Source organism: Babjeviella inositovora (genome assembly GCF_001661335.1).
Source record: "Babjeviella inositovora NRRL Y-12698 unplaced genomic scaffold BABINscaffold_1, whole genome shotgun sequence".
In the NCBI taxonomy this organism is placed as follows: Eukaryota; Fungi; Ascomycota; class Pichiomycetes; order Serinales; genus Babjeviella; species Babjeviella inositovora.
This window is the reverse complement of record NW_017566838.1, coordinates 830786-851493: the sequence shown is the minus strand read 5'-3', so window position 1 is coordinate 851493 and position 20708 is coordinate 830786. Positions and strand designations below refer to the sequence as shown.

At 49.7% G+C, this 20708-nt stretch overlaps 10 protein-coding genes across 10 annotated transcripts; 5 read left to right on the top strand and 5 right to left on the bottom strand.

Annotated features, from left to right (window-relative positions):
• Nucleotides 1–24: 24 nt before the first annotated feature.
• BABINDRAFT_30876 (histidine phosphatase family protein) lies at nucleotides 25–871 on the bottom strand (the record flags this gene model as incomplete). Its single annotated transcript, XM_019131509.1, has 2 exons — nucleotides 25–125; nucleotides 172–871. 2 exons carry the CDS (start codon nucleotides 869–871, stop codon nucleotides 25–27), a joined length of 801 nt encoding a protein of 266 aa, XP_018987852.1.
• A 508-nt stretch (nucleotides 872–1379) lies between these two features.
• Nucleotides 1380–3371, bottom strand: BABINDRAFT_30522 (ERMES complex Ca(2+)-binding regulatory GTPase; the record flags this gene model as incomplete). The annotated part of the gene is made up of 1 exon (XM_019131485.1): nucleotides 1380–3371. The coding sequence occupies one exon, from the start codon at nucleotides 3369–3371 to the stop codon at nucleotides 1380–1382; it is 1992 nt and encodes a 663-aa protein (XP_018987851.1).
• Nucleotides 3372–4549: 1178 nt separating this feature from the next.
• On the top strand, nucleotides 4550–5659 carry BABINDRAFT_31149 (zinc-binding alcohol dehydrogenase family protein; the record flags this gene model as incomplete). The annotated part of the gene is made up of 1 exon (XM_019131523.1): nucleotides 4550–5659. One exon carries the CDS (start codon nucleotides 4550–4552, stop codon nucleotides 5657–5659), a length of 1110 nt encoding a protein of 369 aa, XP_018987850.1.
• A 707-nt stretch (nucleotides 5660–6366) lies between these two features.
• Nucleotides 6367–7189, top strand: PRE10 (proteasome core particle subunit alpha 7; the record flags this gene model as incomplete). Its single annotated transcript, XM_019130245.1, has 2 exons — nucleotides 6367–6369; nucleotides 6434–7189. The coding sequence occupies 2 exons, from the start codon at nucleotides 6367–6369 to the stop codon at nucleotides 7187–7189; spliced, it is 759 nt and encodes a 252-aa protein (XP_018987849.1).
• Nucleotides 7190–7262: 73 nt separating this feature from the next.
• BABINDRAFT_159092 (uncharacterized protein) lies at nucleotides 7263–10072 on the bottom strand. Its single transcript, XM_019127457.1, has one exon. It carries the CDS (start codon nucleotides 10019–10021, stop codon nucleotides 7628–7630), a length of 2394 nt encoding a protein of 797 aa, XP_018987848.1. The 5' UTR covers nucleotides 10022–10072; the 3' UTR covers nucleotides 7263–7627.
• Nucleotides 10073–10763: 691 nt separating this feature from the next.
• On the top strand, nucleotides 10764–11036 carry BABINDRAFT_159091 (uncharacterized protein; the record flags this gene model as incomplete). The annotated part of the gene is made up of 1 exon (XM_019127456.1): nucleotides 10764–11036. A coding segment is annotated over exon 1 (196 nt), but the record flags the coding sequence as incomplete, so codon positions are not given.
• Nucleotides 11037–11404: 368 nt separating this feature from the next.
• Nucleotides 11405–13963, top strand: PRT1 (translation initiation factor eIF3 subunit b; the record flags this gene model as incomplete). Its single annotated transcript, XM_019131069.1, has 1 exon — nucleotides 11405–13963. Exon 1 carries the CDS (start codon nucleotides 11816–11818, stop codon nucleotides 13961–13963), a length of 2148 nt encoding a protein of 715 aa, XP_018987846.1. The 5' UTR covers nucleotides 11405–11815.
• A 529-nt stretch (nucleotides 13964–14492) lies between these two features.
• Nucleotides 14493–14771, bottom strand: BABINDRAFT_31158 (uncharacterized protein; the record flags this gene model as incomplete). The annotated part of the gene is made up of 2 exons (XM_019131525.1): nucleotides 14493–14641; nucleotides 14690–14771. 2 exons carry the CDS (start codon nucleotides 14769–14771, stop codon nucleotides 14493–14495), a joined length of 231 nt encoding a protein of 76 aa, XP_018987845.1.
• Nucleotides 14772–14979: 208 nt separating this feature from the next.
• On the bottom strand, nucleotides 14980–17705 carry GLN4 (glutamine--tRNA ligase; the record flags this gene model as incomplete). The annotated part of the gene is made up of 1 exon (XM_019127455.1): nucleotides 14980–17705. A coding segment is annotated over one exon (2387 nt), but the record flags the coding sequence as incomplete, so codon positions are not given.
• Nucleotides 17706–17979: 274 nt separating this feature from the next.
• Nucleotides 17980–20535, top strand: BABINDRAFT_164294 (uncharacterized protein; the record flags this gene model as incomplete). The annotated part of the gene is made up of 3 exons (XM_019130244.1): nucleotides 17980–18056; nucleotides 18172–18391; nucleotides 18442–20535. 3 exons carry the CDS (start codon nucleotides 17980–17982, stop codon nucleotides 20533–20535), a joined length of 2391 nt encoding a protein of 796 aa, XP_018987843.1.
• Between the last annotated feature and the right edge of the window lie 173 nt (nucleotides 20536–20708).

Below are 20708 nucleotides of genomic sequence, written 5' to 3'. Positions count from 1 at the left end.
TCGAACACCGATACACAATCTTCATTATATTTTGCTTCTACGTACCTCGTAGTCCTCCTTCTCACGCTGGGACTTGTTTTGCCTGGCCTTAATGTCCTCGTCAGAACCTGCCTCGAACCCATTGTCTAGGTTGTTAGTAATCCTGTATAAGGTAGTTTTGGTAGTACTTACGGAAATTCCAGTTCATTTCTTCGCCCTTGCTTAAAAACTCGGTGTTACCGTTCATCTTCAACTCCCACTTGCCCCGGTTGTACGTGTATTGTGTCAACGAGCATGTGCCCGCCTGTAAGATCGCCTGTTCATCGTCCAAGTAATCTCTGACACTTTCAAAGCCCATAAGGGCCATCCCAAGCGCGATTGAGGACGCGGCATGGGTCATAAAAAGCACCGATGTGGCTTCTGGATGCTCCTTCTCAAACTTGGTGATGAACTTCGTGAGGAAGATGGAACATCTGGTGAAGATCTGGGCTTCAGTTTCACCGGTTGGAAGAGGCGCCACACCTGTACCGGCCCAGTTAGCCTTTAACTTCGGGAAAAAGCGTTGCAACGTTTCCACGGTTGCTGGTTTGGGGATTACCGGGCGATCCGGCTTGTACCACTCGCCCACCCCGGCTTCCAACTCGATATCGATATTCAACACGTCTGCAATAGGGGTAGCCGTCTGCAAGCATCTATAGAATGGAGAGGAAAAGATACAAGCCGGTTTTGGCTCTATGGACAATATGTAGTGCGCCAACTCCTTTGCCTGATCCAAGCCGTGCGGGGCTAATGGCGGGTCACTATCGATACCCGTAGGGTTAGGTGGGTGCGGAGGAGGAAGCCAGTTGGCTCTGTATCCATGTCTAGCAATGTAAATAGTGGTTAATGGCATGGTAGGGTGAAGAAGACGCAATGTTGTGAAGAGAGATGAACCCGGTAGTTTAAATAATCAAGGGGTTCATGTTGGAGCGAACGCGTAACTTTGTCCACATGCTTTTGGCACGTGACTCTGTTAAGGAAAACTGGATGTTAGTCGTAGATCTATATATCTCTACATCGTTCAAAAGGCCAACTTTCAAATTTGAAAATAAAAGCTAAGAAAAGCGTTCATATTTGAGCTAAAGATGTATCGCAGCTTGTAAATTTTACTTATTATTGGTTGGATGTAGGAACACCCCAAGACCCCAACTTACCAGTTACTTTGTCATACTCGGGCAAAACCCTTGATGTACTGCATTTTCTCACCATGGTGTAGTACCAGTATCTGGCCATTAAAGCTTAAGCAAACGGCAAGATCTTACTTCCATCAACGGCTGACCGAAAAACTCTTTAAAGTGTTTCCTGAGGCCCCTCTCTTTGCTTGTGAGTTAAGTCTACCGGGAGATGACAACTCGCCGTAATCATTGTTTCCTCGCCGTTACCGCCTTCACGCCCTCAACAATCCCCCGCCGCCAAAACCATATCGATAAACACGCCATCACCCCTACCGCTCCCCCTGCCAACACGATTGGACTCATCCCCACATCCTCAGGCTCGGGCTCTAAGCCCGGGGTCGCGGAGCTCGGCACCTGCGCCGTTTCCACCATGCGCACAAACAATTCGTTCAACGACGTCGGCCACGACGAAGACACGTGCGACGGTGGCGGAAGGTACAAATCACGGGTGTAATTGTCTGGCTGAACATCACACCGCTGCTGCTGTCTATCTAAATCCGCCTTGAGCGCCACGTATACACAGGGGATATTATCTAACCCCGGATACTGTTCGCGCAAGTCGACAATGTACTGGAAACTCTCCGGGTCGGACGAGTCATACGCGTAGCAGATCACATCACACTGATTTAAACGCTTCTGGTTCTCCAAGATTGCCGGCTCGAGCCGTCCGAGCTCCTCCAAGATCAAGTAGCATTGTTTCCCACCGCGAAGCTCAACGTTGTTCACCACCGTGCGCGGCTGGATCGTGGGCGAGTACGTGTTACTGTAAGATCGGCCCAAGAACGACTGGAGGAGCGAAGTCTTGCCGCTGTTGGACTCGCCAACAACAAAACAGCTAAAAACATTGCGGTCGGTGATCTGCGCGCGGAAGCTCCTTCCCTTACGCTGTCTGCGTTTGCGCTGTTTGGTGACCTTCAACGCCGAGACGGTGGATACTTTGGTGGTCTTGAACTTGCTCTCGAAACCGAGATACGCGAGGTACGCCAAGGTGGTGTGGTAGTCAAGGAAAGTGGTCATCAGCCACTGAGCCAACCAGCCCTGGAGCGTCACGTACCCGTTCTCGTTGCACACGATTGTCTGGGGGAAGTTTGTCTCCTGCCAGAGCTTTGGCACACCCGGGGTCGGCGAAAACAACTCAGTAAGCTCATGTTCGTTCAAGCCACCATCGTTATCCTTGTCGAAGATGAGAAACAAGTCCACGAAGAAGCGGTAGCCCTGCGGACTCAACTCCACGGACGCGCTTGCGGGCACGTTGAGGAATGGGTGGAGGAACTTATCATCAAGCGAGAGCGAGTCAGTGTACTGGAAGGAACGGAGGATGCTCCAGATGGTCTCGTGGCGGCCCTTCTCCGAGTATATCTTGTTTAGTAAGAGAAATGCGTCCACGCTCAAACCGCGCGCCTCATCGTATGTAGGGAGGAGGCCCGCGATGGTGGCTTTCAACAATTGGTGATCACTAGGCTGGAGCTCGGCGCCGAAGCAACGCAACTGGAGCTCGAGGAACTCCGCATCGTTGAGGAAGCCGTCCTGGTCCTTGTCACAGAGGAAAAAGATGCGCTTGAGCGCTGTGATGACGTCAGGCTTGAGGCTGCCCTGTTTGGAGTCAAATAAGGGCAGGATCGGGTGCGTGATGGCGCGTTGGCAGAGATAGAACGCCTCGTTCACGTTGTAGCTCTCCTTGGCGCTGCACCGGATGCACGCCTCGATCTCCTTGTACTTCTTGAGGATCGGGATAAACGCCTCGCCGAGGTTCTCCACACTATTGCTGTTGTCGGTGCTGGTGACGTTGGGAAGCGGCGCGTCCTGATCCTCATCACACTTGTTCGCACAGAGCACCACCGGGAGGTTAACACCGATGTCGCGGAACATCAGGAGCCAGTAGAGCGTGATCCGCTCGTAGGTGTAATGGTCTGCGTACACAAGCCAGATTACGTGAGCGTTTCGGAGCTCCTGCTGGAGTGCTGCCGTATCCGAGACGGATGTGTCGATGAGTAAGATGCTGCTCGGCGCGGGAGTTGACGTCAGGAGCTCGAACGTGCTCACGGGGATGTTGATCGGCGGGATCACATGTTCGATGTTTGATACAAACGTCTCCTTGACCAAACTGGTGATGAGGGAGGATTTTCCTACACCCTCATCGCCGCAGACCACTACCCGGATGGTTTCTCCTGATAGCATGATAAATGTGTGGAGGAGTTGAGTGAGAAGGGCAAGTGATCAAGGCCGGATGGGTCTGAGTGACTGAAGTTGAACAGTTATGTAGGGGTATTGGCTGATATAGTTTGGTAATTGAAATGTTTTGAGATATGCTAGTGTGCCAATACTCGGTCCGTTGTGATCTGTGTTCACAAGCAATGGTTCGGCGGGTAATCACAAGTTAGAACGTCTCAGGTTTGTTTTCGAAAGATTGCTGGTTATGGATGCTAAAAAAGTTTAGATCTGGATGATCTCGAGTTGGTCGTGGTAATTTGGCAGCTTGCGCTACTGTGTTCCTTTTGCTGAACAAGTGGTTTCATGGGCAAGATCGATGGCAAGAAACTGATGCTTCTCCTGCAGTAAACATTTTGATCTTGTTCTGCATGTAATATCTTTACTCAGAGATAATAAGCTTACTGTTTCTATGGTTGACAAATAAAAACGGTACGGCATCACCTGATACTGCTCTTTTAAAGTCTTGGGTGTGTGTGAGCTAAGGCTAGAGTGCTTCAAGGTACCGAAACTGACCCTAGCAATTTCATTCTTAGCATCTTAGCACCTGATATGCCTGTAATGAACCACTTGTAGTCCGTCTCAACTGTTAGGATCTACAGACGTCCGAGCTCAATGATTCAAAGTAGATAAAAGCTTGGCAATAACTTAATCGCCATTAATATCTGAATAATGAAGAATTGGGAATCTGGGGTCCGTTACAGTGCTAGGCATATCCGCCGAATCAGTGAAGTCCGTCTAGTAACTATGTCGCCCACGTAAAACCCAAAGCCTCGTCTCTCATAACCTTCACTTGACTAAATATTCTATATATCAGCTTGGCAGTCGTATTACCAGTCTGAGGTAGTGTCGCTAGCTCAATTAAGTAGACGTATGCATCGGAAGCTCTCCAGACGTGCAGCTGCCGCAATTGCCTGGTCGATTCCATGCCGGCTTCGGCAGACAACCGGAGTCCGGGTCTAATTTAGCCGACGGAGCTAGTATAAGCAATATGCACCTTGGTAGCTCCCCCTCATTTTGAGTAGTCTCGCGTTTGTCAGCTTGCTTACTAATACCTAATATTAATTTATTTATATATACCAGTCTGGTGCTTAACAACCCCTAATTTGTCTAGCACTTCTCACCTAATACGTAAACACCAACTACTCATGTTACTCCCAACCACTTACAAGGCTGTCATTATCAGCGGTACCAAGACCGCTGTCAGCACCGTTTCATTGCCTAACTACGACTCCAACAGCTTGGTGATCAAGGTTAAGGCGGCTGCCGGTAATCCAACCGATTGGAAGCACGTGGCGTATGGATTGGGTCCCCAGGGCTCCATCATAGGCTGCGATGTTGCGGGTGAGGTCGTGGCACTTGGTGAGGACGCAGCCAAATCGTTCAAGCTCGGGGATTCTGTGTCTTCGTTCGTTCATGGTAGTTCTGTCTTGCACCCAGAAAATGGTGCTTTTGCTGAGTACGCCATTCTTGATTCTAAGTTGGCGGTGAAGTACGATAGCTTGCGTTTGGCTGGCGAGGATGTCCCTTTTGGCAAAGTTGAAACTTTTGAGGGTGCTGCCTCGGTGAGTGTGTCTCTTTTCACTGCCGGGGTGGCCTTAATCCACCATTTAGCTGTTAAGGGTGTTCCAAAGGAGTTAGGGAAGACAACCGTCAACTCTCCCTTGTTGGTTTGGGGTGGGGCTACCGGGGTGGGCCAGATGTTCATCCAAGTTGCCAAGATCTTTGGCTCCTACGAATCCATCATTGCTGTGGCCTCAAAGAAGCATGAGCTGTATTTGAAGAGTCTTGGCGCAGATGTTGTCATCGACTACCACGACAGTGACTGTATCGAGCAAATCAAAAAGTATGCCAACGACTCAATTGCCTACGCCGTGGACTGTGTGTCCAATGGCGACTCCGGCAGCAATGTTAACAAGGCGGTATCTGACACAAAACCCGCTAAGATTTTGGGTTTGTCGGGTATATCCTCGATTCCGCCTGAAGAAATCAAGTCAAGTGTTGCGCTCGACGTGCTTCTCTTGTACCATGCAACGGGCTGGGAGCTTCCGCTCGGTGCCCATATCATCCCAGCCAGCCCTGAGACCAGAGAGGCCGCAATCAGCTTTAAGGAATGGGTGGGGCCGTTACTAGCCAGGGGTGAAATCAAGCATAACCGAATCAAGTACGTTCCGGGTGGCTTGGAGGCGGTTCAAGGCTTGTTGGACGACATCCGGGATGGTAAGGTTTCAGGTGAGAAGTTGGTTATCGATGTGTAGTCTGGTGGTTAACCGAATGGAGAAGTGGGTAATAAATTAAATACGCTGTTTTAATGTGTAATACGGGTTACGGATTAAATTTATCCTGGTTCCTTAGCTTGTTACCAAGATTCAGCAGTTAGGGTATTGGTTTTGACCAGCACGGGGGGGAGCTCCTACCTGATAGGTTAGTGCAGCCTGCGTATTAGGATAAGAGTCTAGCATGGCTTGAATTATGGGTATTCCTCGGATCTTCAATCTGCAGGTTGCCCCATGTTTTTTTACACTCTTATTTGATATTTTTCATCGCTTTAGCTTGTGCTCATCTCAGGTTATCTATCTGGTGCCTGCTGAGTGGGCCAATGACAGGGTGAACCAATACCAAGGTAACCCCTTACAATGGTGCATATGTATACGTTTCCAGTAGTGCTTGTATGTTCTCAGCGGTCGAGAGATGAGCAACACAAGCGCGTGGGGATACCCACTATCTTCTAAGTATTTTGTTTTGTTACACTTTAGTCATTAAATCTCTAACCTTTTTTACGTCCGACCCACAAATACGCCTATAGTCGGCATAGTACGCCCAGTGGCGACATAGCGTGCCCCTACCGTCCCGAATGGTTAACAATTTGCCTCCAGCCAACACGATAACCGCTTATATTCACCCGCCCCTTCTCCACGGCATTGAGATCTCCACCTTTGCACTACAAATAAACGAATAAACTACAATGGTACGTTTGTTTTTTCCGATTCGCTGGCAATTGGCAAATCTGAAGTACGCTACTAACACGCCAGACATCTATCGGGACCGGCTATGACTTATCCAACTCCGTCTTTTCGCCAGACGGGAGAAACTTCCAGGTGGAGTACGCCATGAAGGCAGTGGAAAACGGCGGGACCTCCATCGGGATTAAGTGTAAGGACGGTGTGGTGCTCGCGGTGGAGAAGATCATCACGTCCAAGCTATTGGCGCCGGGCAAAAACAAGCGCATCCAAACCATTGACAGACACGTAGGGGTGGCATACTCCGGCTTGTTGCCGGATGGACGCCACTTTGTGAACCGAGGCAGAGACGAAGCGAATTCTTTCAAGTCGTTGTACAAGCAGCAGATCCCATTGCCTGGCTTGGCTGACAGATTGGGGACCTACGTGCAGAATTACACATGCTACAACTCCGTCAGACCATTCGGGGTCTCGGCAATAATTGGCGGTGTGGACGAGGATGGTCCACACTTGTACATGATTGAGCCGAGTGGAACCTACTGGGGCTATACCGGTGCGGCAACTGGCAAGGGCAGACAGACGGCAAAGTCCGAATTGGAAAAGTTGGACTTGCAGAACATCAGTGCTCGTGACGCCGTCAAGGAGGCCGCTAAGATCATCTACGCTGCTCATGAAGATAACAAGGATAAGGACTTTGAGTTGGAAATCTCTTGGGTCAGTGTTTCCGAGACCGCGGGCAAACACCAGTTGGTGTCCGACCAGTTGTTGCAAGAGGCCATACAGTACGCCACCGAGGAGGCCGAGTCGGACGAGGAGATGGAGGATTAGATAATTCACAAAGTGACTAAAAAATTGTAGGAGATACGGGACCATTGCCAGAATTCACTATATCGGTACTAATTTTACCGCTAACCATAAAAAGCGTATTGTTCTACAAAGCCATTAGCTGGTATTGGCAATTCTGATAATAGTTGACTAACAATATTATTTGACCCGCTGCCAATCAAAGTACTGTGAGTGTTCATGATAATGAAGCAGTTCCGGGTTCATGATAATGAAGCAGTCCCGGGTTCAAAGCATCGCCTTATTGTAACGCATCCCTTTCCTTAGGGATCACTTCCCGGGGCTCTTTGGATCCAGTCCACCTTCACCTTATGTCAAACTGGTAACCATCCACTGTCTTAGTATAGCGTTCTTTGAAAATCTTAGTAAACTGGCATTGCTTGGTTCCTTGTCTATACACGATATTCGCATCGGTTATCTGAATCACTTAGCCATCTCCTTGAGGCGCTTGCGTAGCTGTGCGTTCTCGGTCTCCAACGCGTCGCAACGCTCGCGTGACGCGGTACTCTCCAATACGCGCGCTTCGCGCTCCTTCTTCCAGCGTGTGTACAACTCCTCGATCCTGAGCTTAAGCTCGGATTCATCATCGGGTTTCTCCAGTGATGCCTTCAGATCGTGTAACGCCGCATCATTGATGTCCGACCCCTTGAGAAGGAGCGCTACGTGGTCCGTGACAACTGCCTCAACTGCGACGACATAGTACGTAAAGAGCGCGTGGTGCAATTCGCGCACCTTCTTCGCGGAGATCAAGTCGTCCTCGCGGCTCTTCAACGCTGCAAGTTTCGACCGCGCCTGCGCGAGCGACGTGTCGTCGAGAATTTTCTCAAACGCCTGGAGAAACCGGTCAGCCATATCAATGTCCTTGGTCAACATCTCTTCGTAGCACTGCTCGAAATTGTTGGCCTGTTCGATGAGTAACGCGATCTCCTTGCTCTTCGCGGCCGGCTCGCCGCGCGTAAGTTTGTCCGTGAGATTGCGAATATTTGCGGCAAGTCCGCTCTTCTCGCTATTGAGGGACTCGATCGTGTATTTTAGCCGCACCTTCTCCGCCCCGAGAGACCGCTGCTTGTCCACTGCCTGGTCCAAAGAAGCCTGCAACTCCTCCACCTTTCTTTTAAGATCTCTTTCGTTGTACGACCGCGTGATATTCACATGTTGAAGCTCGTCCGTCTTTTCCTTCGTCTCCTTTTCTTGCGTCTCAAGCTGATTCGTGAGTGCCCGAACACGCGCCGCGAACGTCTCTTCCTGATACGTGCGCACTTCCTGCGACTTGCGAAGTCTACTCGTCAAGTCTGTCACTTCCTGCTGCGCAGCCGCAACCTCTGCCGCTAGTGCACTCTTCAGAGCCTCCAATTCGCCGATCCGGAGCTGTAATTCGTCATTTGTCTGTTTTAAAGACGCATTCTGTTTCGGGGGGGCACTCTGGAGCAGCTCGTCTTCGTCGCCGAGATCGGCAATTTTGGCCGTGCTACTAGATATCAGTGCGCGTAGCTCGTTTATCTGGCGCTGCGCCGCGGCTTCCACGCTGAGAACATGCTGTGAGTGCGCCTCGCTTGCCGCATCGAGGTCGTTCTGGAGCTGTAACTTTTCGAGTTTGAGTGTGTCAGAGAGCACTCGCAAGGCATCGTTGTCGCTTTCAAGGCCGGCCACGTCGCGCCTGAGCTGTGCTAAGGCATTTACGCCCTGCTCAGGCAGAGTATTTGGTGTGAGCTTAAGGCGGGTTGGCAGTTGTAAGCGCGCCGGCAGAGTTGAGTTGCGATCCAACTCCTCTGACTCACGGGTCAGACCCGTACGGCCCGTCTTTTGCAGTGTGGCCAACTCCTGGGACGTTTGCACTTCGCGCTGTAACCGGTCGCTGATGACGGCCGAAGCCTCGCGCTGGTTCGCGAGCTCCATATTGAGCGCACTTAGTGAGCGAATAAGCGCCTCCGTGTCCTCGTCCAGGGTACGGATACTGGCACGCTGTTGTGCAAGCACCAGCTCAAGGTGTTGGAGTATCTTGTACAACTCCAACTTGACCACCTCCAACTTCACCCCCAACGGCTTTCGCAAGACACGCTCTATCGCGTCCTTGGACTTTCCGGTCGCCCATTCGGCTAACACGAGTAAAATCTCGTCTGCAGTGTGCTCCCAGCCATCGCTGGCCACCCGCGTCGGCGACTGCTGTAGCTCCTCCGCCACTGCTTTGAAGTGGGCTATCCAGCGCTGCGAGTCCTGGAGTTTCTCTTCAAGGCTGCCGCATTTCTCACACGCCCAGTCTTTTTCCTGGAATACGCGCGTCTTTTCCGCAAAATTGTCAATCAACTCGTTTTGGAACAGCTCGTCATGTTCGTGACCGGTCCTGCGAATAAGCTCCTGGATAAACTCCTTGAATATCCGGATCTGGATTTTGAAGCTCGTGAGCTCCTTCTTCAACTCCTCATTTTCTTTTGTGTTTGCGATTCCATACATACTATGCCGGGCTGTCGTGAGAGACGAAGCAGTAATATCGCGCGAACGCCGCCAGGGCGTAAGCTTCAGTTGGGGCAAGAAGTGCCGCGGAAGCGAGTCGATGATCTCCAGTGCCTCCTCGGGCACGCTTTCGTACGTGTCATTGTATGAGTACGACACATTTGTCGCTAGCGGCTTTATTGAAATTCCCTCAGTCGGAAAGTGGGGATGGATCTGAGGGGTGGTGATGAACGGACTCGAATGGGTGGAGCCGTAGGATGTGTTGGTATCCGTGGCGATAGAGAACCGTTTGCGCTCCGTAACGGGTGAAAATGCCTGGGCTTCGATCATGCTGAACGGTCTGCGGTTTTCCTGGTCGTCAGACATCGGAGAATTGTTCTCCTTAAGCCAATGGGAGGATGTGTGGAGTTTGACCGGGGGAGACATTTTTGAAGGGTCGCCACGCTTTGTGTACATTTCTGCGACAGGTCTGTAGGAAAAACGAAACGCACGCGTGGCCTGCGCGAGTAAACAGGGCGCGTACGTCATACGTTTGTAAGAGAAGAGAAAAACGATAGAGCGAGTAATATAATTTATAAATGGCTGTATAGTTGTTAAAGGTTATACTTAGATGGTGTATTTAGACGTTGAGGTAGGTTACTGAAGCATTTATAATTAGGGGTCACAGAGGCTAAAGGTTTCATTGTGGAGAGTACGGGAAGATGCCGTAGGTGTCCCTTTTTAAAGAATTCTCGGGTTATTTAGGTTTTACTGGTGGGACACATTTGGTTATATGGAGCGAAAATACTTCAAACACGGAAATTTACAGGTATTTGTAGCTTTCTCGGTATACATCCGATAGAACATCTGTAACAACACATACAATGGCATGTGATAAAGTGGTACATTCGGTAAAGGGTGTGGAGTGCGTGGTGTATTGACTTGAACAGATAATAGCTTGAAGCATATAGGTATTTTCAATGCTATAATCTCTGAGTTATCACTACTAACATTTAGATAGTTGAACAACAGGGTAATGTGCGGTATTTATTAATCTAAAGCTGATTTGCGCCACTTGAGCTTACTGGAGAGAAGGAGAAACCAAATCTAGCTATAAAACTGGTTAGCCCTTCAAACAACAAACTTGAGGGGGAAGTGGCTAGCATCAGCAGGTTCAGATCTTAGCATGGCATGGACATTTGAAAGGAGCCTGGGCTGGTTGGATAGCAGCCCCAGAGAAAACCTCAGAGTCTGGGAAAGACAAAAGGGGATTGGGAAACTGCTCTCGTCTAGAAATTGTACAGCACATAATCGGTTGATGCCTGGTAATAATAAGTTAGCCCTAAAATTCCTAGGTCGCAATATTTTAAACACCTTCATGAAATGAACCCATAGTGTTCCCTAAAATTCCCGTGTACTACTGAAAATGCTTACATCCTTCCCAGGATGGTTTACAGCATTGGATATACAACAATCCGCAATTGTCCTGCGAGTAGCACCAGTCCTTCAACACCTTCCCAATAGGACGAACCTAAAGCCAAAACAACATAATTTAAGTTCAAATATTAATATAATTTAATTACAATTTTTTTCCATGACATATCACTGCCTTCAACATTCCTATGATAATGCGTCATGATACGATTCTGGCCCACAACATCGGTCATGTGACACCAGTCGATCCACGGCCACGTGAGAATCACACCAGTGCTTCAATGGCTTCCGTTTCCTCCACAAATCCACAAAATCAAGCGGCAACAATCACACTATAGCCGGAGCACCTCAGATTCACTGTATTTTTCAATCTAATTAGCATCTTTGGGTCAGACAATCCTAAGTTGTCGTCTTATTGTCACGTGACGCTAGCGGCGTCCACGCGAGCACCATACGGCATTCCCCTTAACCCCTTCATCTCAAACTGCACCCAGTCTACCACAAAAAAGCTGGTAACACCTACAAAGGCTATACGCTTAGATCTCCTTCAATTGCCTACCAGTACGATTATCTTAAATATTTCCGCTCGTACTCGCCATACCATTCCTGTGGATGGAGGTTGCCAGTCCTACAGGCACCCTATATGCGTGCTCGTAACCCGAAAAAATACACGAAAAATTCACCGACGTACTTTAGAAGTGTCCGCAAAACACGCCTCTTACCTCTCTGTATCTCTTCCCAACCAAAATGACCTCTATCGAAGACATTGAGATCGACGTCTCGCAAATCGACTTTTCCGACTTGGATGAGCAATTCGCCGTTGAAACCAGCGCCGGGTACGACCACTACGTGGTTGTTGACGGGGCGCCGGTGGCACCAGAATCCAAGGCCCCAGTCTTGGTCAAGGTCCTCTCCAAGCTCTTCAACACTGTCGGTACCGTTTCTAACGTGGAGATGCCGATCGAAGACGGCAAGACCAAGGGGTTCCTCTTTGTCGAGTTTTCCTCCGCTGCTGAGGCTGAGGAAGCCATCAAGAAGCTCAATGGCAAGAAGTTGGACCAGAAGCACAGATTGTTTGTGAACAGGCTCTCTGACATTGAGAAGTACAGTGCCGACAAGGTCTCCGACGAGTTTGTGTCGCCATTAGTGCCCGAGTTCGAGGAAACCGACTATCTCCGCTCGTGGTTACAAGACTACCAGGGCCGTGACCAGTTTATCCTCCAGAAGGGTGATATTGTCGGTGCTTTCTGGAACAAGAAGAAAGAGCAGCCAGAGCCTGTGGTTGAGCCTAGAACGCAGTGGACCAACTCCTTCGTCCGTTTCTCGCCTAAGGGTTCCTACCTCTTCTCTCTCCACCCACAGGGTGTTCAGGCATGGGGTGGCCCTGAGTTCTCGCGCATGAAGCGTTTCCCGCAATTCCAGGCGCGTCTCATCGACTTTTCGCCTTGTGAAAAGTTCTTGGTGACCCTCTCCCCAGAGCCAATCTCGGTTCCACCGGAGAACCACCCAAGACGCAGCGCGTGTCCGTTCGGTGCTGAGTCCGAAGGCCACAAGCTCGTCATCTGGGAGATTGCGACCGGCCTTCCGGCCCGTACCTTCCGTCTTCCAGACCATCTTGAGAAGGAAAAGAAGATGCCATGGCCGCTTGTCAAGTGGTCCCACGACGACAAGTACGCCGCCAGATTAGGTCCAGACGCTTTGGCCATCTACGAGACCGAGACCTTTGGCCTTTTGGACAAGAAAACCATCAAAATCGATGGGATTGTCGACTTCGAGTGGTCTCCAGCCCCGGTGCACCTCGCCAAGACCGCCAATTCTGCTGGCGAGCACGTGTTGGCCTACTGGACCCCGGAGTCCACCAACCAGACCGCTAGAGTGTCGTTGATGCAGGTGCCTTCTAAGGAAGTCCTCAGAACCTCCAACTTGTTTCACGTCTCTGAGTGTAGATTACACTGGCAAGATGAGGGCAAATTCCTCTGTGTCAAGGTGGACCGCCACACCAAGTCGAAGAAGACACTCTTCTCTAACCTCGAGTTCTTCTCGCTCACCGAGAAGGACATTCCTGTGGAGAAGATGGAGTTGAAGGAGAAGATCAACAACTTCGCGTGGGAGCCAAAGTCTGACAGATTTGCCATCATCTCCCGTTTAGACAACGGTAACCTCAATCCGGCGGTTCCAAAGAACACCATCTCGTTCTACGCGCCGGAAATCGAGTCCAAGGGCAAGATTGCCGCGTTGCGCAAGTGGAAGGCCTTCAAGACGATTGAAAACAAGCACTCCAATATGCTCTCGTGGTCGCCAAAGGGGCGTTTCATCGCCACCGGGACCGTGCCAGAACAGGGGCACGCCGGTGAAATTGACTTTTTCGACATGGACTACGAGGAGGCCAATAAGGAAAAGAATGATGTCAACGCCAACTTCAAGCAGATCGGCCACCAAGAGTTCTTCGGGTTATCGGACATCTCCTGGGACCCATCGGGCCGCTTTGTTGCCGGGTGGTCGTCGTTGTGGCACCACAAGATCGAGAACGGGTACAAGATCTTCTCGTTCGCCGGTCAGTTGACCCGTGAAGAGTTGATCGAGGAGTTCAAGGACTTCAGATGGAGACCTCGTCCAGCATCCTTGTTGAGTGCTGCCGACCGTAAGAAGGTTAGAAAGTCCTTGAAGGCGTACTCGCTTGAGTTCGAGGAAACCGACGCCATGGAGGCCGACGCTGCCACCAGAGAGATCATCTTGGCCAGACATGCGCTCTTGGACGAGTGGAAGGCCTGGAGAGCCGAAGTGGAGGTCCAGAAGGCGCAATGGGCCATTGTCGGTGAGGACGAGGTCAAGCCGATTGTCATTGAGGAGATCAGAGAGGAGATCTTGGAGCAGAAGGAGGAGCTCGTTGTGTAAGTTAGAATAAAGCTTTGTTATATGAATTACTATGGAAGCCAGCGCAGTTGGCTGTGTTTAAGGTTAATGACCGTGGTAAAGCGTTGGGTAACCAGTCGACGGCCTGGGGGTTTTATGTAATCCAGGTTGTAAGGATCTTGGTTGTAGACCCAAGGTCGCTGGTAGCGTTTTGAGGGTGTGGCCTGGCTTTTGAGTGTGCTTAAATGTATTAACGTGGTGAGTGCACAGGGCTGCGTTAGCCGTTTAACTTTCTCTACGAATGTAGCCTAGATTTCATACTCGTTGAGTATACTATTTTGTATTGTACAAATACAACTGAGGTTTATATGTCGCCTTTTATAGATCTCGGATAAGATAGGTTAGTATACATACGCTTTATAGCACCGCGTACCTCTTCAGTTCCCGTGTACACCACAACTAAGCCCTGTAGCATGGAGTAGCAAAATCTACGGTAAACTATAAGGTAAGGTCGATATCGGCATACACGGTGATATATACAGGGGGTGTTAATAAATAAGAGACGAGACGTCTAAACAGCCTTGGTGCGCAACTGCAAACCGTGCCACTGCTTAATCTCGTCTTTCAAGACTTCGTTGACTAGTCTGTGCTGCTTGACCATTGGAAGGCCCTTGAAGGCGTTGGCTTCGACCAAAATGGCAAACATGGAACCACAACCACCTAGGGGTATTAGTATGAGAGCCTAGTCATTAGCACGGAAGTACATACCGGAAACATCCTTGACCTGCAATTTTTCTGGTTGAAACTTTTCTTGCAAGATGCCAAAAATCTTTTTCTCGTAGTCATCCATTTCCATCTCGGAGGAGTTGAAGCGACGCATGAGTGGAGCACCTGAGCGGGCAGCGCTCAGGCACATGGTGGTCTTCAAGGAGATACTAGCGGAAGTTCTGAGGACAGAGAACATTGTGGTGGGGCTAGAACTTCTGATCTAGGTGCGAGAGTAAACGTGATGGTTAATGTAGAGGTTTCAAGACAAAAAAAAAGCAGGTGCAGTTTCTTGATCTGAATCCTGCGTTTAATAGGTCAAGACTAAGAATTACCCAAAATCAAGGAAATTCATCTCCGTGGCCAGCAAATATACAAACTCAATAAGGATTCACGACTCTATAACTCCCGGAGAATATGATAGTTAAATCAGGCATGCTCTGAAATTCTATTACCCACCCTAACAATTCTCTACCCAATTAATATCCCACCTTTACCTCTCTGTGTCCAACCCTGCCGATTGAAGGGAGGAATTGTAAACAAACTTTAAAGGTCAATACATACACGATCAACACGCATCCCCCTTTGGCTGTCTACACTCATTCAAACAGTTTATAAATATACTATTACGTCTAGTTCTTGGCGGAGTCCTCCTTCAAGGTGACGATTCTGTTCATTATGAGCTTATCCTCCGTGCTCTCCTTGTCGATACAGAAGTAGCCAACTCTCAAGGCCTGGAATCTGACGGTTTCTGGCTTGCCAGTCTTCTCCTTGATATCAAACTCTGGGTTACCCGCACTCATGTTCAACGGACTGTTGGCCTTGATGGTAAAGAACGCCGGTTCGACCATGGCAGTGGTAACAACCTCTTCTGAGTCTGGGTTGACATCGGCCAAGTACCCGTCTGGGTGCGCGGCCGGGTTCTCGGAGTGGAACAACTGTTTGTGGATTCTGATCTCGGCGATTCTGACTGGCGATTTGGCCTTGGCACTTTCTGGAATCCATTGGATAAAGGTCTTTGGCTTCTTCATCTTCTCGTCATTCTCGTAGTGCGCGTGGATCAAGGTGACCTCACCCTGCTCGTTCTTCTCGACGGAAACCACTCTAACGGTGTAAGGCACCTTCATCAACCCGACAGACTGGCCCGGAGCAAGACGGAAGTAGTCCTTGGAAATTTCGTCCCTGTAGTCGGCTCTGTCAATGTAGATCTTCTTGGTGAACGGTAAGGTTCTCTCGCCAAATTCCGGGGAGCCCAGCTTGTACGGGATGGTGACGCTCTCTTCGTAGTCGTCGGCCAAGTTATCAAACACCACAGGGACCGGGTCCAAAAGCATCATCAAGCGCGGGGTGGTGACGTCTAAGTAGGCTCTAACGGCCGATTCGAATCGGACAACCTGGATGTTGGTGGTGGAGGTGGTGACCCCCAAGGTGTTGATGAAGGACAAGATGGCGCCCGGTGGTACACCACGGCGTCTGATAGCCTCGAGGGTAAACAACCGCGGATCATCCCAGCCTCTGACGTGTTTTTCGGCCACCAACTTTGCGATCTTACGCTTCGACAACACGGTTCCGGTGATATTCAATCTGCCATACTCTCTCTGGGCAGGTCTGTAGACCTTCAACACGTCGCACAACCATTCGTAGGACTCTCTGGAGAGCACAAACTCGGTGGTGCACAAAGAGTGAGAGATGTTCTCAAAGCTATCGACGAGACAGTGGGTAAAGTCGTAGGTCGGGTAGATCTTCCACTTGTCGCCAGTTCTGTGGTGCACCGCATTCAACACACGGTACGCCACCAAGTCCCACATCTGCGGGGATGGGGAGGTGAGGTCTTGCTTCATTCTCAAAGTGGCCTCCCCGGCGTTGTATTTGCCTTCCTTCATCCCTCTGAACTCGGCCAATGACTCTTCGGTTGGTCTGTCTCTGTGCGGACAGGCGAATCTAGCACCGCCTAGGGTTCCGTCGGCCCTCATCCCTCTCTGGGCCTTAACCTGTTCCGCGGTACAGTGGCAGATGTAGCCCTTGTCCAGGGTGATCATTCTCTCAGCCAAGGCGTACAACTCGTCGAAGTAGTCGGAGGAGTAGGTGATCTTGTATGGCTCAAACCCAAGCCACTCGACCAAGTCCTTGATGGATCTGAAGAACTGTTCCTCCTCGGCCTCTGGATTAGTGTCATCGTAACGCAAGTAGCAGAACCCGTCGTTGTGCTTGGCGTACCCGAAGTTAACCATAATAGCCTTGGAGTGGCCAATGTGCAAGTATCCGTTAGGCTCTGGTGGGAAACGGGTGTAGACGCGGCCACCGGTCGCCTTGAGGTGCTCCTTCATCAACGCAGGGTACATCTGCGGGTTCTCGCCCGCCTTGTGCAAGTCGCCGAGGAAGCCCTCGGTAAACATGGATCTGACTGGCTCCTCCTTGACCACCTTCTTCTCATTGGCTGGCGCCTTCTTTTTCTTTTCCTTAACAAGGTCGCGTTCGTCCTTAGGACCCAAAAGAGCCAAGACCTGCTCGTCGATGATGGTCTTGAACAATGATGGGGACGCCCACTTGAGCGCTGGGATCGACTTCACGTTCCCCAACAATGCTGGCACGCACTTGTATCTCTTTTCAGTAATGTCGGCCTTGTTGGCGGCAATATAAGCCGCAATTTCGGTTTTGACCTGTTCTGGTGTGACTTCAATGCCTACCCCAGACTCGGCTTCCATCTCAGAAACGGAGGGCTCTGGCGCTGCCTTCACATACTTATACGCAGCGTCGACCTGTAAATTGGTCTTCAATCTGCCATCAACAATGGCTTTGGTAACGAGCGCTCTCTTGGCGACAGTTTCGCCCTTACAAAGCGTTGCGAGCGCGTGCAACAAGGCGGAGATGGCTTTATCAGTGACAGGCACGGCGGCCTCGGTAGCAATCTCGCCCAATGAGGCAGACACCTTCTTGTTCTTCAAGACTTCCTTGATCTTAGGTTCATTCAACCCAATACGGGCAAAAAGAACGGAGAGTTCTTCTTCAGAGGACATGGTTGGTAGGGATAGAAGATTGAATCTGAGTTGGATCTGGGTTGAGTCACTTTTGTCGTCGGCGGCTAACCATTTTTTTCCTCATTGAATGTAGTCTATTGTGCGGCGCACGCCAGCAAAACGGCCTCGGTGCGTAGGCGCGCATTAGGGCGCCAGCCCCGCATCTTGCGGGTCGTTTTTGCTACATGAGCCACTTTCTGATCTTAAGGTGAGATATTTGGTTTTATATTTGATAGCTTTTTTTTAACAATTTTAGTCCATTGAGTTAATTTTAAGATGGAAGCAATTGTGGCTGTTTGTCGAGAGATTAGGGTGATCTCTCAGGCCTTGGACCAAACTCCAGTCGCAATACAGTAAGCCATACCTTCTATTGCAAATTTACTACAATGATGTTACATAGCAGAATCCCACGAACTTATTATAGGGTCCTAATTCCCTCTTTTATTATCCACATCTAACCTTTTTTAGCATTATTGATGAGCTGGTACCTAAAATCCTTCGAGGTATCAATTCCGTGGAAGGCGAAGCGGGCCCTCTACTTCTTGCCATTACTCCGTGTTTTGATCAGATTGAGGGACATAGTGCGCTATCGAAGAATCTCTTTTGCCCTGGGATTAACCTATTGGAGGTCCTCGTGAAGGTTCTCTGTCGCTGCCCTCCGAGTACCAGGTTGTGGTACATTCTATTCGTACGTTTATCTGGTATTCTTGCCCATTTTCAATACTAACGGTGCCGTAGAAACTTGACCTATCGGTTGAAGAAGCCCGCTCGAGTCATTCTGCTCTCCACCGAGTTCTTAGCAGTTTGCTCGAGCTTGCCTTCTCCGGTAATGTCCCCTGGAAGGTGGTAAAGTTGGCCTGCCTTCTAATCCGCGCAAACCAGACTTTGTTTGAAAACGGGTTCTTTCCGGAGTTCAGCACTTCGGTGTCAGAGTATCTACCGCGGATACTACAAGCTATAAACTGCCTGAGAACTTCCTTTGTGGCCAAAAACTACCTTTTGGAGCTCCAAACCAAGTTGATAATCGTTTCCCACCAGAGGCTTGACAGCTGTTCGGGGTATCTCGTCGCCAACGGGGGTACACGTCCCGCTTACAACTATTTGAGCCAATCCTTGCAGAGGCAAAAAGATCCCCACTACCTTCTTTCATTCTGGAGTATCGATTCCGTACACGGAACAACGGCAACGTCGAATCTAAAATCTTTTGGTGATACCATCGCGTGCTTTGAGCATACGCATTTGATCTTGATGACGATTAAGGAAGGCCGGAACGAGATCTCTCACTCCCTAGAGTTTGTTTTAGAAAACTTGGAGGAAGTTGAGGTAGCCGATACTCGGAATTTCCGGCTTCGCTTCTCTGCTACGGCAGATATAATGGCCGACGGGTATTATTCCTTGTTCTCGGACACCATCCCACCTCAACAAACAGTGGAGGTGAATTTTACCTTGAAGAAGCACCATGAAGATCGTCAACTTGAGTTTCTTTCGTGTTTAAAGCAACCATCGTTAGTGAAGGTTGGCGGGGCCACGTCTACGGAGGGTTGTACGGCACTAGATGCCGAAGAGGGTAATCTGGTGGTTCCAGAAAATGGCCCCTCTATGTTTTCTCACCATGAAAATCTGAGGGCTGAAGAAGCCCTGACGTTGGATGCTTCTCTGGGAGCTATTCGAGGGGACACCGGAGAGGGCAGAGTAAGGATGTCAGTTAGTATCGAGCTGATTGCAATTAAAAGTACTTCGGATCTGGAAGATTCTTCTGACTGTGGCGAAACTATCGGGGTGAGAGTTGTGGTTTCCAAAGAATTCTCCGCCAGTAAGCCATCGCGTGACTCCCTTTTTGTTGGATTTAATCCCGCACTATCTCAAGTCATGGAACCAGAGATCAACACATTTGGTGCTGGAAGAAACATTCTGAACGCCGTAAATGGCAGCAATGCAAGAGCAGCCTCGCCTGACTTTGATGAAAGCACCAGAATCGATGTCTTAGACTCTACTATTTACGATGTGCCTGGAGATAATACCACGACTAGGACAACGATCGAAGAGTGCGGTCAAACCTGCCTGGCACGTTCAGAAGCGGATACACCAATCCGACACCACACGCTGGACTCCGTTCTCAGGGACAGGAAAAGACAACATCCGTGTAAGGTTTCAGTCGTATTAGATCCCATCGACCTAAGCACTAACAGGAAGACAAATGGTGGCGGTAGAACTGGCATGGTCCCGTCTGCACTACTGTCCGGCACATCCTCCTCTCCCACAGAGCATGCAACAAAGCGAGTGCAAGGTCGCAAACGTTTGCGAGAGAAAACGATATCGCCCTCGCTCGATTGGATAAGAGCCCCTAGCCTGGAACTCTCCCCAAAAATACCTACAATCCCAGAAGTTGCGGTTACTAGGGGCCCACAAGGAGCACAATGGGACAGAAGAGGGCACGTTACCTTTGGTTCGGAGATTGGAGATTCACAGTTGCTTCCGTCCCTTATCCAGGTGGCGGCTCCTTTGCCACTCTATGCTTCCAAAGATAATACGCTCGTTGTTTGTGGAGGTTCTCAGGGAATTCCTGGGAAAGAGCAAGAAGCAGAGCTAGTCGGCATTGCTAACGGGATGTATCAGTGTTTCCGCAATGACCTAGGAGCAGTAGCTGGTGGTGTCATTGAAAAATTGCAGTCGCTCGAGATGCTAATATTGGCTCGCCAGGCTGAAATTGAAAAAGAAATGGCCTCCAGGTTGGATAATTTGGCAAAATACCAGGACGATCAAATGACCAGATTTAAAGAATATACCGACTCCATTGCTAGCAATATCCACTTTCCAGGGACTCAAGGGTAAAGGAGATTGTAATTTTTTTAAAGGATAGAGTATCATACAATAAACTAATAAGATATCCGTATAGACTCAATCCCTTTTTACCTTTCAACATAGATGGGTGCCGATAAGAATTCCGATAACGTAACATCAGCCATACGTTCACAACATACATGAAGTCGTACCATCGCTTCAAA